At 40.4% G+C, this 16,420-nt stretch overlaps 1 protein-coding gene and 1 pseudogene across 1 annotated transcript; both read left to right on the top strand.

The window, feature by feature from the left end:
* Window positions 1-7,175: 7,175 nt before the first annotated feature.
* Window positions 7,176-13,356, top strand: CXCL9 (C-X-C motif chemokine ligand 9). Its single transcript, XM_025993033.1, has 4 exons — window positions 7,176-7,239; window positions 9,224-9,350; window positions 12,191-12,279; window positions 13,301-13,356. Exons 1-4 carry the CDS (start codon window positions 7,176-7,178, stop codon window positions 13,354-13,356), a joined length of 336 nt encoding a protein of 111 aa, XP_025848818.1.
* LOC112915628 (small ribosomal subunit protein uS2-like) lies at window positions 9,539-10,567 on the top strand (annotated as a pseudogene).
* Window positions 13,357-16,420: the final 3,064 nt, after the last annotated feature.

Genomic DNA, 16,420 nt, shown 5'->3' on the forward strand with positions numbered 1-16,420 from the left:
CCCAAGAGAGTAAAATCTTTTTTTTTTTGAGAGTAAAATCTTTGAAAAAATAAAATATTTTTTGAACTAATGAAATAGAAACAACTCCAGCAAAATCAACTCCAGTGCTCAGAGAACAGACTACGAGCATAAAAATATTTTTTAAATATATAAACTATGCAAATATAATGAAATGTTTATGCAAAATAAGATTAAAGATATTGTTTAGTGACTAGAGTCAGATGTGGATATAGGTGTACATATGTGTTGTGAATCTCATCTCACTCCCTTGGTTAGAATTCTTCAAGGTTTGCTTAATGCAGAGGGATTTACAAGGCCCTCCCTCCTCTGATTATTGTTGTATTTCTAGCCTCATTTCTCACAGATCCAACTTTATCATTGTACCCTTCACCCTTACCAAAGTTCTTGCAGTTTCCAAAATTTGGCATCCTTTTCCTCAGGCATCCTGCTCAAAATGCCTCCCCAACCACCTTCTTCTAATAAATTCCAACCAACTCTCCCTTCCAGACTTAATACCACCAGAGCTGTGATCTTTTCTGCACCTCCAATAAACTGAGTATAATCCCTCCATTGAAAGATGAATGGATAAAGAAGCTGTGGTCTATGTATACAATGGCATATTACTCAGCCGTTAGAAATGACAAATACCCACCTGGAGGGTATTATGCTGAGTGAAATAAGTCAGTTGGAGAAGGACAAACATTATATGGTCTCATTCATTTGAGGAATATAAAAAATAGTGAAAGAGAATAAAGGGGAAAGGAGAAAAAATGAGTGGGAAATATCAGAAAGGGAGACAGAACATGAGAGACTCCTAAGTCTGGGAAACGAACTAGGGGTGGTAGAAAGGGAGGTGGGCGGGGGGTGGGGGAGACTGGGTGATGGGCACTGAGGGGGGCACTTGATGGGATGAGCACTGGGTGTTATTCTATATGGTGGCAAATTGAACACCAATAAAAAATAAATTTATAAAAAAAAACTGAGTATCATCCCTTATCATACCACTTCCTCTACAATAGTCAGTAATTTGCATGCTACTTTCCCCCACACTAAACTGTGAACAGTTTGAGGGCAGAGATTATTGTTCATACTTTGTTTTCAAAGTCTAAAATTGCAATAAAAGCTCGGTGAATGAAATAAATGAACGATAAACAGTAAATGAAAGGTCTCAAGAACATGGATTTTTTTTCTTGTAAAGTTACCTATATAGGAATTTTAATGTAAATCACTTTAAATAAATATTTTTAAACAAAACTATTTTCTCCCTCTTCAGGTTAACTTTTCTTCAAATTAGGGGCTTCCTAATAACTGTGGTAACACGTCATCAGACTATCACAGAGCAAAAATGTTGTGTTACTGCTAGCATTCAGCCACAGCTGTCCTTTAAATGATGTCCTAACATTTCCTCTCAGGATAGTTTACTGTCAGATTTAGCCTAGTCCTTCAGCTTTAGATAAAAAAAAAATGAGTGAAAGAAGAATTTGTTCTTCTCTTTGTTATCTGAGAAGTGGACAAGACTTGAAACCCCTTACAACTATGATTTGTCTGCAGACACTATACCATCCCCTAATATTTGGGAAGGAAGAAGGAATCTCTGCATGGGGGGGAAAAGGAAAAAATAAAAATCAGAAGGCTAAGTAGTGGCTTCTGAGACTTGCAAGAAATAAACCCTCCTCAAATGAGCATTCTTTAATAACAGCAATAGCTGCTGAGAGAAGGGGAAGTCCACCCTGCAAGAAATTCAAACAGGCCTGGGAATTTCATTTTGAAAGAAACTTCCCCTTTCAAAAGTAAAAGGAAGACCTATTCTCACTGTGATAGAGTCCGTAAAACTGTACAGAATTAAAGAGACCACACTCATTCCATAACCAAAAAGACGAAAAGGGGGAAGTCCGGGAGCACACGTGAAAACATAATCCTGCTCTGCAAGGCTCTTGAGGGTTACATCAGCATTTGGTGCTTTGGGGAACCAAATGCTGATGAGAATTTATTGAGACAGAACAGGTTAAAACTATGCTCAAAGGGAAAGTGAGAAGTTGGTGATTTCAGAGCGCGGAGAACCCTTGGCTCCTTTCCCAGGGCTGTGAGAAATGCCTGCAATATCCTCCTGCTGGGTTTCTGTTTCTCCTAAAAGCCCTATTTATCCATAAATGCCACTTTAATGGGATTTTCTCTGGCCTGCCCAGGCAGAGAAGTTTTTTTCTCAGAGCTTTCAAGATACCGGATAACTTTAACTTTCGCAAGGCGGCAAGGTTACCACAAGACGGCACAGGCCGGCTGCGGGCCGCGGCCCTCGCCCTCGGGGTCTCTACAGGTCACGCCGGCCCGCCCTCGCTTCGCACGGACTAGTCCGGCCACTCAGCCGGGCCTCCTGTTAAGTCCGTTCACAGAATAAATTAGCCCTTTCTGTGTAAGAAACACGGTGAAAAAAAAAAGAAAGAAAGACACAAGGTGAGCCTCAGGGGCTCCTGCCCCAGGACCCTGGCACCTCTCTCCTCCTACCGCGAACACCTTGTCCCAGTCACCATAAAGGGCCCTCCTACATCTCGCCCAGCGGCCGCAGACCCGGTAACCAGGCCCTTCCCGCGTCAACCGAGCCTCGTGTGGAAACCGCGACACAGGCCCCGCTGCCCCTCGAGGAAACGCATCCCCGGGCTCAGCCGTCTGTGGGCCGGACGGGGGCCAGAGCGGAGAGATCCCAAAGAGCAACCACTACCTTTCTCTCCTCGTGCTCCTCCGGCGGAATCTGCGCGGGCAGCAACGAAGCCAGCGGCAGCACGAGCGGCGACCGCAGCGCCCGTCCCGCCCCCACCGAAAGTTCTGGAAGCCGGCGGTCTGGGCATGCGCAATGCGTGCACCTCAGCCCCCAGGGAGGTCAGCTGGTCTGACAGTCCCCCGCCCCCGAGGAGCCTGGCGGCGCTACGCATGCGCGGCGTTGAGGCGGGCCGCGAGTGTGTGTGTGCGCGCCGGGCGCTGGGACCTGCGTGGATCCTCGAAAGTGTAACCTGCTATTGCAGTCGGAGGAGATTGGGCCACAGGATTGCAGGCGAAGGTCACACTGCCGTCGATGTCAGCACGTGGCGCTGTGAGAGCATACGTGGGATCTTGAGGAGGCGGGGGCGGGGCTGGTCAGGAAGGCCTTCCCCGGGGAAATGCCAACCTGGGTATCTAAGGTGGGTAGGACTGCCTGTAGGGGAAGAAGGCAGAGCAGACATAGCATTTGAGGTGGGGAAGCCGCATGAGCAGAAAACAGCGCAATGGGAAGGAGGCATTGACCCTTTTGAAGAATGGAGGGAAGAAGGGGTGTGGGAGCAGAGTAATGCAGGAACAGTCCAAAGGGTAGGCAAGGGCAAGCCATGCTGGACCTTAGTATTTATCCTAAGAAATTTCCATCTCCCTTTCTTTGCTAGAAAAAAATATCTCTAGCCTTCTGGTACTTTGTAGTTGGCAATGACTTGTTGGCATAGTTTTATTTGCAGATGCAACTGAGGCTTGTGGTTGTATTTTGCAGTCATTAGGTAGCAAAGCTGAGACCTAAAGCCAACTCCACTCTATGCATGGCCACAGTCATTACCAAGATTAAGCATAACTGAGTGAATAAGCTGTATCAATGGTCACCACAGTTTTCTTCAAAGAATATTTGTGCATTAATAATCTAAAACTCCATCCAAAACTGTACACCATATTACAGAAAATGGTAATATATGTTCCCTGTTCCCCATTATCCTACAACATGCATTCTCAAAGGGGTGAGGAAAGAGATTGCCCACAAGGGGCCAAATTTGGTCCTTGGGCAGACTTAAAAGATCTTAGATAATACACTGATTAGTAGCCCACTGAAGTTTAATCCTACCCAACAAAGTCTTATTTATTAATTATTTATTTATATAAAGTGATGGATGGATTTTTTTAATGAGGTATATGTATACTATGGAATGTTATTTGGCCATAAAAAAGAATGAAATCTTGCCATTTGCAACAACATGGATGGAACTAGAGAATATTATGCTATGCGAAATAAGTCAGGGAAAGATAAATCCTGTATGATTTCACTCATAAATGGAATTTAAACAATAAAACAAATGAGCAAAGGGAGAAAAAAGAGAGGCAAACTGAGAAACAGACTCAACTATAGAGAACAAACTGAGAGTTACCAGAAGGAAGGTGGGTGAGGAATGGATTGAATAGGTGATAGGGATTAAGGAGTGCCCTCGTGTTGAGCACCAGGTGATGTATGGAATTATTGAATCACTATCCTGAATCACTATACTATATACTTAATTAATATCACACTGTATGCTAACTGGAATTTAAATTACAACTTTAAAAAAAAGAAATGTTGTTTTGCAGTAATGGAACCTCCTAATTTTAGTGGATCAAACAGAGTAAACATCACATTTCCTAATTTCCTATGCAGCTAGTGTGGCCATACTCATAAATTCTGGTCCATGGGAAGTGATGAGAGCAACTTCCAGGATAGGTCTGAAACTAAGGAACATTTTAAGACCTTTTTCTGCCTTCCCACCATCCTGTCCTTGGAAAGTGGGCATGGTGGCAAGCCCGTTTGAGCCATGTGCATGGAGACACCAACCTAGCAGTGGCAATAGAGCAGATGATAGAAGGAGCCTGGGAGAGTACAATGAAGGAGAACCACCGTATAAACCCTAGTTTCAGGGCAGCCTGGGTGGCTCAGCGGTTTAGCGCCTGCCTTCAGCCCAGGGCATGATCCTGGAGACTGGGATTGAGTCCCACATCAGGTTCCCTGCATAGAGCCTGCTTCTCCCTCTGCCTCTCTCTCTCTCTCTCTCTCTCTCTCTCTCTGTCTCTGTCTCATGAATAAATAAAATCTTTAGGGGGAAAAAAACAACAACCCTAGTTTCACCTGCCTCTGTCAGGGAGAAATACACTTCTGTTTTAGTTATTTTTAATTTGGGTCCACATTGCATGTAACAGATCCTTTACTCCTTTTTTATTTTATTATTGTGGTTAAAATAAAACACTTATGGATGCCTGGGTGGCTCAGCGGTTCTGCGCCTGCTTTGACCCAGGGTGTGATCCTGGAATTCCGGGATCGAGTCCCACTTTGGGCTCCTTGCTTGCGTGGAGCCTGCTTCTCCCTCTGCCTGTCTCTCTGCCTCTCTCTCTCTCTGTGTCTCACACACAGAGAATAATCTCACAGTGAATAAATAAATAAAATCTTTAAAAATAAATAAATAAAACACTTAACATCAAATTTATCTTAACCATTTTAAAGTGTACTGTTCAGTACTGTTTAGTATACTCAGTTATACAACAGATCTCTAGAATTTTTTGATCTTGTGACACTGAAACTCTACACCCAGTAAGAATTTCACCTCACCCTTTCCCCCAGCCCTTTGCAATCACCTTCCCAATTTCAGTTTCTAAGATTTGACTTTAGATTTTTCATATGAGTATTTGTCCTTTTGTGACTGGCTTATTTCACTTAGCATAATATCCTCAAGCTTCATCCATTTTGTAGCATTTGACAAGATTTCCTTTTTTAAGAGAACATAATCTACTGCATGTAGATACTACATTTTCTTTATCCATTCAAATGTCTATGAACATTTGGGTTGCTGTGCCTCTTAACTATTCTGAATAATGCTGATATGAACATGCATGTGCAAATATCTCTTCAAGATCCTGCTCCATATTCCTTTGTACATATTCCCAGAAGTGGGATTGCTAGATCAAATGATAATTCAATTTTTAATTTTTTAAGAAAACTCCATATTGTTTTCCATAATGGCTGCACACTCCTTTCCATCCAACACTTGTGATTTTTTGGGTTTTTGATAGTGGCATCCTGATGGGTATGAGATGATATCTGCTGTGGTTTTCATTTGCTTTTCCCTAATGATTAGTCATGTTGAGCATCTTTTCATGTGTTTATGGGCCATTTGTATATTTTCTTTAGAGCAATGTCTATTCAAGTCTTTGCCCACTTTTTTTTAAATTTTTTTAATTTTTATTTATTTATGATAGTCACAGAGAGAGAGAGAGAGAGAGGCAGACACACAGGCAGAGGGAGAAGCAGGCTCCATGCACCGGGAGCCCGACGTGGGATTCGATCCCGGGTCTCCAGGATCGCGCCTTGGGCCAAAGGCAGGCGCCAAACCGCTGCGCCACCCAGGGATCCCTTTTGCCCACTTTTTAATCCAGTTGTGTGGGGTTTTTTTGTTGTTGTGTACAGAAGTTCCTTGGATATTAACTCCTTATCAGATAGGTGATTTGAAATTATTTTCTCCCATTCCATAAGTTCTGTTTTTACTCTTATCATTTTCTTTGATGTATAAAAATTTCTAAGTTTGTTGTGGTCTCATTTGTCTTTTTTTCCACTGCTCTCTATACTAACTAGTTTAGACATTTAAAAAATAATAAACTGCAGCAGCAGTAATAGAAAAAAAACAAAATGAGGGGCACCTGGGTGGCTCAGTTGGTTGAACATCTGCCTTCGGCTCAGGTCATGATCCCAGAGTCCTTGGATCAAGCCCCATATTTGCTTCCCTGCTCAGCAAGGAGTCTGCTTCTCACTCTCCCTCTGCCCCTGCCCCTGCTCATGCTCTCTGCCTGCCCCCCAAATAAATAAACAAAATATTTTTTAAAAAATGAGCTTACAGTAGAAAATGACTTGGTCCCTGGGGAAATTAAGATGCTGATTGTTTAAGATTGATAGAGAAAAAAATAAATGTAGCTATTTATTATACAGAAGGATATTGTTTAAATATTAAAAGTATTGGGAAAATATATTATTTATCTGGACTTTAGTATTTTCCATTCGGAAACAATACTCCAACCCTTGTTGTATAATATTATATTTATTATGTAACCTATTCTTCACCCAGGTGAGCAGCTACAAGTGGGCTAAAGGCTGCCAATGATGCTCATTTCATATCCTTACTATAAACTACCCATTTATGTGAAATGGAAATAAAACATGCAGAAATTCCCTTGGATCTGAGAGTTGGGTTTCCCCCAACACAGTTAAGTTTGTGGTCAGGTTAGCTAAGTCAGCCAAGAACACCAGCCCATCAGAGTTTAGGAGGGAAGTGGACTTCCCAAATAAATATGATTCCAAGAGCATGTTCTCTAAAGAAATTCTCAGGTTTGAAATACAATACAGGAGTGAATCAGTAGAACTCCATTCTACTGATATGAAGAAAGGTGGTGTTCCTCTTTTGTTGAGTATCATCTTCCTGACTCTGATTGGAGGTCAAGGTTTTGAGTTACATTAGGATAGGAAAGTCAGAGATGCAAATTGCTATAAAAGTCTCTTGATTTGCCCAATAAAGTTGACTGCATACATCAGAAAGTGATATGAGTAATTCATTAAAGCTTCTCAGTGATGTAATTCATTATCCAAAGTTCATATCTGAGGCCTGCTAAGCCAAACATAAATCTTCTCAGACCAGGTATGTGAATTCCTAGCATGTAGTAAGTGTTCAATGAATGTTGAACTGGATGGTAATGAGATCAAAGAGTTTGTCTCTTAAATTATTTTTGTAACCCTGATATTGTTTCTTGGTAAGTATATCTGTAATTAACCAATTAAGGGTCCAATAATCAGAGAGGTCTGTTTACTACCTTTGGGCAAATTACTGAACTTTTCTAGATGTGTTTCCTCAGCTGTGAAATAAAATTATTTTATTTTTTTAATAAAAGATTTTATTTATTCATGAGAGACACACACACACACACACACACAGAGACAGAGACACAGGCAGAGGGAGAAGCAGGCTCCATGCAGGGAGCCCGACATGGGACTTGATCCCAGGTCTCCAGGCTCACACCCTGAGCCAAAGGCAGGCGCTAAACCACTGAGCCACTCAGGGATCCCCCAAATGTAGATTTTATAATTAGGCTTTTTCTACCTACCACACAACACATAGCGTATGATAAGCACTGAGTAAATGTATGTTGAACAAATTAAAGAATTAGGGAATGAAGATAGTATATTTCAAAAAGTTTTTAAGAGTTTAAAGTACTATTGAAAAGCAAGGCAGGGATCCCTGAGTGGCGCAGCGGTTTGGAATCTGCCTTTGGCCCAGGGCGCAATCCTGGAGATCTGGGATCGAATCCCACGCCGGGATCCCAGTGCATGGAGCCTGCTTCTCCCTCTGCCTGTGTCTCTGCCTCTCTCTCTCCTCTCTGTGTGTGTGTGACTATCATAAATAAATAAAAATTTTAAAAAAAGGTTTAAATCTTTAAAAAAAAAAGATAAAAAAGAAAAGCAAGGCAGTAGGGAGGATGAGGTTGGTGGTTATAATTGGTTATTCTGAGTAGAGCTTTCTGTCCAAACCAACACCAACTCCATTCTACTAAGGTCAGACAATAAATGGCTTTGGGAGTTGCTTAAGAAATTGTGGCCCACATAGCACACAGAAATCAGGTATTTGTGTGTCTGACCTGGTATTTATTAAATATTGTGTAAATCTCCTTTCCTACAGTGATAAGATATGGTAGTTAAGAGCAATGCAATATATTTGGACTCAAAAAAACCTGAGCTGAAACCCTGCACCTGCCCTCTAAATGCTGAATGACTTTGTTCTTTACATAACTTCTTTGAATCTTAGCTTCTTTATCTATAAAATGGAGATAATACTTCTTTCAAAAGTTTGTGATAATGATTAACAGCGTAGGTTCATACTCTCTCAGGGGCTTTTTTAGTATAATCTAAAACTGGCCCCCTTACTCAGAGATCAGGGAGAGACCAAAAAAAGAGACAGACCACTCCAGGTTGGTAGGTGGCAGTTTTACTAATAGCAAAGGGAACTTACATATGAGACTTGTGCAGCATATGTCTTGTGCAGCAACAAAACGAATGGATCCCTGCACCCGCCCACCAAATCTTAAAAACTTTTAAAGAGGCCCTAATTGGGCTTAGTCATGTATATAGTGCAGGTTATTTTCAACATCATGTCACCATCTCAAAGCTAAGGCCTTGGAGCAGGCTCTGGGAGCCAGGAAGGCAAGTGGAACCCACATTCTAAGGACAGGGGAGAGGAAGAGGTGTCTCCCAAGTGCCAAGGTCCAGCTCACAGGTCAATTGGTGGTAACTTGGTTTTTTTAAATCACATTCCCCAACAAACATACTCAATAAAAGACAGTAATGATCATGACTAAATCAAATGTATCATTTTGATGGATCACCTAAATTGAGACATTGCCTTAAATCAATGTGTTCTACCTTTTTTTCTTTTAGGAACCCCAATAATGAGGAATAGATGCTGTTCCTGCATCACCACCAGCCAAGGAACAATCCAGTCAAAATTCCTAAAGGACATTAAACAATTCGCCCCAAGCTCTTCTTGTGAAAAAACTGAAATCATGTAAGTAAAAACTCATCCAACATATATGCACCATGTTGGCAGAACATCAAATTTAGTGTGATTATCACCCTTAGAACACTTGCCTATATAGACACTTAAAATTCAGATAGTTGTCCCTCCATAAGTGTGGTCTACTTCTTTTCTTCTAAACAACAAGGAATATCTAGTAAACATTAAAACTAAGGATACGCCTTTCCGCGCTACCCAGGGAAGGGTCCATATGGCGTTGTTTTGCGTTCCCATCGTAACTTAAAGGGAAACTTTAACAATGTCCGGAGCCCTTGATGTTCTGCAAATGAAGGAGGAGGATGTCCTCAAATTCCTTGCAGCAGGAACCCACTTAGGTGGCATCAACCTTGACTTCCAAATGGAACAGTACATCTACAAAAGGAAAAGTGATGGTATCTACATCATAAATCTGAAGAGAACCTGGGAGAAGCTTCTGTTGGCAGCTCGTGCCATTGTTGCCATTGAAAATCCAGCTGATGTCAGTGTTATATCATCTAGGAATACTGGCCAGCGAGCTGTGCTGAAATTTGCTGCTGCTACTGGAGCCACTCCTATTGCTGGCCGCTTCACTCCTAGAACCTTCACTAACCAGATCCAGGCAGCCTTCCGAGAGCCAAGGCTTCTGGTGGTTACTGATCCCAGGGCTGACCACCAGCCTCTCACAGAGGCATCTTACGTTAACCTGCCTACCATTGTTCTGTGTACACAGACTCTCCTCTGTGCTACGTGGACATTGCCATCCCTTGCAACAACAAGGGAGCTCACTCAGTGGGTCTGATGTGGTGGATGCTAGCCCGGGAAGTCCTGCGCATGCGTGGCACCATTTCCCGTGAGCACCCATGGGAAGTCATGCCTGATCTCTACTTCTACAGAGATCCTGAAGAGATTGAAAAGGAAGAACAGCCTGCTGCTGAAAAGGCTGTAACTAAGGAGGAATTTCAGGGTGAATGGACGGCTCAAGCTCCTGAGTTCACTGCTACTCAGCCTGAAGTTGCAGACTGGTCTGAAGGCGTGCAGGTGCCCTCTGTGCCTATTCAGCAGTTCCCTATTGAAGACTGGAGTGCTCAGCCAGCCAGAAGATTGGTCTGCAGCTCCCACTGCTCAGGCCACTGATTGGGTAGGAACAACCACTGAGTGGTCTTAAGCTGCGCTTCCACAGAAGGAACAGAATGGAAATAAGGTTGACGGAAAATAAACAGTTTCTAAAAAAAAATAATTAATAAATAAATAAATAAATAAATAAAACCAAGGATACTATATCACCAAGCATGTAGAAAATATTTAATGCAGTTAAAAGAAGAAAATACAAATCCTTTATATTTCTACCACCAGTGACAGATACTGGTCACCCCTTGGCCTATAGTCTTCCAAATCTCCCTCATTTGCATCTGTGTATATATACAGACACAGCATATATATACATACATTATATATATATATAAACATAAAAATAAAATTATAGGCTACATACTCTTTTCTAGCCTGCTTTTTCATTAACACTATATTATGAACATTTTCTCATGTTAGTAAATCTTCTGTAATACCATTTTTTCTAATAATGTCATTCCTGATGGCCAAATTCTATTCCATCATATGAATGTATCATAATCTATATGAGCAATGCCTAAATGTAAATTATTGCCAAGTTTTTGCTATTGAAATCAAACTGCTACTGTGGCCATATTATGTCTTTAGTTCTTTCCTATTAATAATAAACTTTCACAGGGTGTAGTATGGAAGTGTTGAATCACTACATTGTATACCCAAAACTAATATTATGCTATATGTTAATTAGAATTTAAATAAAACCTTAAAAATACTTTTTGAAGGGCAGCCCCGGTGGCGCAGCGGTTTGGTGCCGCCTGCAGCCCGTGTTGTGATTCTGGAGACCTGGGATCGAGTCCCACGTCCGGCACCCTGCGTGGAGCCTGCTTCTCCCTCTGCCTGTGTCTCTGCCTCTCTCTCTTTCTCTCTCTCTGTCTCAATAAATAAATAAAATATTTTAAAAAAATACTTTTTGAAGATTAGAATTCCTAGTTTCAGTCTTTTGAAACCTAAGTTAAGACTGATATATAAAATGGTTATTCTTACTCTCAGATTATATGGAGAAATGAAAGAAAAAAAATTTAAATTATCCCTGGACAGTCTGCTATAAGTAATTTAAAATATTCAATCAGTCTGCTAATCATGTTTTAGAAAACCATTGTATGTTTTAGGGAATTTCATTAGAAAATTTAGTAAAACTCATGCTGATTTTCATTGTTTCTGGGGAAAAAATAGCCAGATTTATAACTTTTTATTTTGGTACTTCACCTAAACATAAATGTTTTCAACACACCATAACTAGTATTATCTGTAGACATAAACTGTCATTGCATATATCTGTTCGATTTTTAAAATTAGGGTTGTGGGGCAGCCTGGGTGGCTTAGCAGTTTAGCACTGCCTTCAGCCTAGGGCGTGATCCTGGAGACCCAGGATCGAGTCCCACGTCAGGCTCCCTGCATTGAGCCTGCTTCTCCCTCTGCCTGTGTCTCTGCCTCTCTCTCTCTCTGTGTGTGTCTTCCATGAAAAAATAAATAAATAATCTTTTTAAAAAAAACACGATAAATAAAATAAAATAAAATTAGAGTTGTACACTATCCTAGAAATTTACCTAAGTCTCATCATTCACTGAAAAACGCCACCAAAAAAACAGGAAGGAAGACTGGAAGTCTCAGATGCTTATTTGGATGACACAAATACATTCTAATTAGGGGATTGAATTCTGGGGTTAAGGTGAGACATTTCAATTATTGAAAGTTAAAAAAATCTGTTGCTATTTCCTTGGCAGTGCGACTATGAATAATGGGCATCAAACATGTCTAAACCCAGATTCAGCAGATGTGAAAGAATTAATTAAAGACTGGGAAAAACAGGTTAGTGACCAGGAGGAACAAAATTTTCTTTCATTTATAAGTTAACTTTAGAAGACAAGAAATCCATGTAGTTCCTTTAAGGATACATTTTTAAAAAATATTATTGTGCTCCTACTTTTTCCTAGAATAATGTCATCACTGTGAAGTAAAATTATATTCCTGTATATAGTATCACTTATCTATGTCCTGCACTAGAGGTGTGTTCCATGAGGAGAGGGAGCTAGTCTTTCTTATTCAGTACAATATATATGTATTGAATTAAAAAGTAGACGCTGAAGATGGAAAGGTAATAAGCTATAGTCCCTTCCTGCTATAGCAAATGTGCTAACAAGTAATTATAGTACAATGTGAGGAATATAAAATAAAGATATGTATCAGAATCTTGAAGATTGTAGAAAAAGGAGCAATCCTTCCACTTGCCAGGAAGGGCAGGGAGAAAAGTGTTAGGCAAAATTTTTCATATGATTAGAGTCTTGAAGGTTAAGTATTTCACCAAGAGAGTAAGGACAGTATAAAAAAGACTCATGACTCATGAGAGAGCTTTCTGTGTTCAGGGAGCCTCAAGAATTGTGGCTGGAGTTTGTGTGAAGGGAGTGAAGAGATTGAGGTAGAAAAGTAGAACAAAGCCAGGAGCTTGCTTGGCTTCTGGAGTCTGATGGTCTAGTGGTTCTGCCACATACCTCCTGTGCAACTTTGGGTAAGCCACCTTTTCCAAGCCTTAGTCCCCTCCTCTGTAAAAAGTGGATGATAATAATACCAGCCTCAAAAGGTTGTAGTTTAGACAAGCAGAGTTGGAGTAAGGGCAGTAATAAGCCAGGAAAATAGACAAAAGAAGACTAGTTAGAAAGCTATGGCCTCCTCTTCAAGGTCAGTGAAGTAGAGAGAATCAAAAGGAGCCCCTTTGAGAGTGAAGATTAAAAAAAAAAAAAAAAAAACACCACAGTCTGAAGAGTTCAAATACAATATAAGGAAGGAAAAACGGTAAGATAAAGAAACATTACTCTTGTTTTCCTTCTCCTCATAAGTCAGCCAAAAGAAAAAGCAAAAGAAAGGGGAAAAATATCAAAAAAGCAAGTTTTAAAACTTAAAAAATCTCAACGTCCTCATCAAAAGAAGATGACATAAGTAACTACTTTACCAAGTGCTTTGTGTTAAAAAGGTTCTTTTTTTTTTTAATTTTTATTTATTTATGATAGTCACAGAGGGAGAGAGAGGCTCAGAGACACAGGCAGAGGGAGAAGCAGGCTCCATGCACCGGGAGCCCGACGTGGGACTCGATCCCGGGTCTCCAGGATCGCGCCCTGGGCCAAAGGCAGGCGCCAAACCGCTGCACCACCCAGGGATCCCTAAAAAGGTTCTTTTTAATTATGCTAAAATAATTCCAAAAGGGGATGGCATCTTAATATATAAGCTTTTTATTTGACTAGAAAATTTTAAGCATTATTTTGAAATTGTAATTAAAGTTAGAAAGTTGCTTTCAAAATCCAAATGTTAAGAATTGTTAAAGGCTATAGTTTGATTTTGTTCTTCCACTGCCAACTAACTGAATTTCATCATGCTTAAAATCACAATCTTAACACCCAAATCTGGACAAATGTGCACAGAACACTTCCTATACACAGTCACATCCCCACACATAACAGCTGCCTAGAAGAGCAGCCCTGCACTTCCCAGGCCACAAATTCCAGCTTCCAGAGAATATTCTGAGGCACATGTCAGCAAGCCCCAGCCTGTCCACCTCCTGGTAGGCCAAGCAGTTTGGAATTGAACTGGATCTCACCAAGTTGCTATGGCCATCAGCATCTATATTTGAATCTGCCTACAGGCCTCAAAGTGTATCTGAGAGACTCATGCTGGATGTTTCTGGGGACCACCACTGAAAAACACTTGCACCTGGCTTTCAGAACCTAATATCCAGCTTTTGAGGACATGGTACTCCATCTTGCCTGTCCAGGCTTACCATTTTATTTTTTATTGTTCACCTTTGCTTCTGTCGAGCTTGTTCCTCACTGTCCTACCACAATTCATTGTCTGTCTCTGCTACACAGGTCATGCTCTCATTCTACTCCTGAGTCTACTCTTTTTCACTCTTTACCCAGTACTCCTCAGGCATGCCTCTTCTCCCCACTCATCCTCGTTTGACCCAGTCTTTGGCTCAGTTTAATCCTGCCTCTTAAATAAAACCTTCTGGGCACCTGAATTATCTTAAAACTCCAATTTTGCTTGTTTGTGTTCAGTGCCACACAGGTGAACATATAACTCTTTTCTAATTATTTTTTGTATGTTTTTTTTTTCTATTTCTCTAACCAGATTGTCAGCTCCTTGAGGGCAGGGGGGCCACAGTTTATTTCCTTGAATCTATCACCATGCCTAGTAGACCATAAACTAGGTTTTGAATAATTTCTCTGTTGCAGTTTTTACAGGTAGGGCAACTAGACCATCTCCTGAGAGAAGGATCTGGCTACATTGGCTAGCCCATATTTTCTAACCCCTGGTAACCTCTTTTATTTATTATCTTCAGGCCATTGTCACTACAGGAATAGGGGGTGATGCAGCATTCTTGCCTTATGACAGGATGTTAACTTGATCTCTCCAACAAATAGGAAGAAAATGTTTAAAACACTGGATATTCTAAACTGTTTTCATAAAATAATGCAGGATACCTAGAATCATAGAATCTTACAGTAGGAAGGGGCTTTGGTGTCCAACCTTTCCCCACCTAGTACAAAAATTCCTTCAGTACTCTGACAAGCCTCAGTTTTCTATGTCTGACAAGATAACCAAGTACCTTTTGAAAACTCATTTTAGATAAAAATAAATTTCATTGTCCTTTTAACCTGTTTCAGAATTTGTAAAGTATTGTGACTATCAATTACCACACCAGCTCTCATGAAGAAAGGTGGGTTTTAAAATACCAAAAGCTAGAGGGAGCAGCAAATCCTGTTAGTGGAGGTATTGCTGGTGCCCAATGAACTTCAACAGGGCGTGGAAACCCTCTTGGAGAGGAGGTTTAGTGAATCGTATAGGAGAGGACATCTTTAGCCAGAATTTAAACTCACACCTACTTTGCCAGATTTTGTCACTTCTTACACTGCATGTGATTTTTATTTTTTATTTTATTTTATTTTATTTTTTTAAAGAATTTTTTTTTAATTTTTATTTATTTATGATAGTCACACACAGAGAGAGAGAGAGGCAGAGACACAGGCAGAGGGAGAAGCAGGCTCCATGCACCGGGAGCCTGACGTGGGATTCGATCCCGGGTCTCCAGGATCGCGCCCTGGGCCAAAGGCAGGCGCCAAACCGCTGCGCCACCCAGGGATCCCTGCATGTGATTTTTAATGCTGACCAGAGGTGATCCCATCCAAATAGCACTGTATCCAATTGTGAAACCCTCTAGCTCCTTCAGTATAACCCCTGAAAACTAAACATTCTATAATTAGAATTTGTGACCCAGTTACCATGTGTCTCACAGTAAAGTGGATAGTGTATAACAAATAGCTAGAGACCACTTTGACTAAGTACCTATAACACATATGGCATGATAATCATTCATCATTTTTATATATATATATATATATGTATACTCTAAGCAATAATTATTAAGTTCAAAGCAGTAGCAGCATATATAACTTGTACTTTCAAATATTTTCTTTGTTAAAAGACAATGGTATCATTGATCAGAAAACAAATATTGATTTTTTTAATGTCTTGAACATGTACTCAACTATTAATGTTTAACAGTAATTATTACATGTCCTTATTCATTTTCTTCTATGTCAGATAGGCTATACTTGATATAAAGACATAGAAGTCCTTTAGAGAGCTCTTTGGGGAAGAAGAAAAACTTCAATGGAAAATATGACAGTTGCATTATAGGAACATTGACTTTGAAGAATTATGTAGAATGCAATTTATTTCCTAATTCTGAACAATAATGCTATTCCAATGAGATATACACCCAGGAAACAAAAGATGCCCTCTTTTCCATATCCTGAAAGTATATCTATTTAAATATTAAAAAGTCTCAAGTAGTTACAGTGGAGATCTAAACATAGGATAAGTTCTTTAAGAGTCCAGGAAACTTAGGTTGGAAATATTATGCAGTGTGGACTAAGAAGATTAAGAATACACAAAGAATGTAG

This window comes from Vulpes vulpes, unplaced genomic scaffold, assembly GCF_048418805.1.
Source record: "Vulpes vulpes isolate BD-2025 unplaced genomic scaffold, VulVul3 u000000899, whole genome shotgun sequence".
NCBI lineage: Eukaryota > Metazoa > Chordata > Mammalia > Carnivora > Canidae > Vulpes > Vulpes vulpes.

Coding starts and splice junctions, on each gene's coding strand:
- CXCL9 (XM_025993033.1), top strand. CDS start 7,176: ATGAAGAAAGGTGGTGTTCCTCTTTTGTTGAGTATCATCTTCCTGACT. Junction 7,240..9,223: donor GACTCTGATTGGAGGTCAAG/GTTTTGAGTTAC, acceptor TTTTTCTTTTAG/GAACCCCAATAATGAGGAAT. Junction 9,351..12,190: donor TGTGAAAAAACTGAAATCAT/GTAAGTAAAAAC, acceptor TTTCCTTGGCAG/TGCGACTATGAATAATGGGC.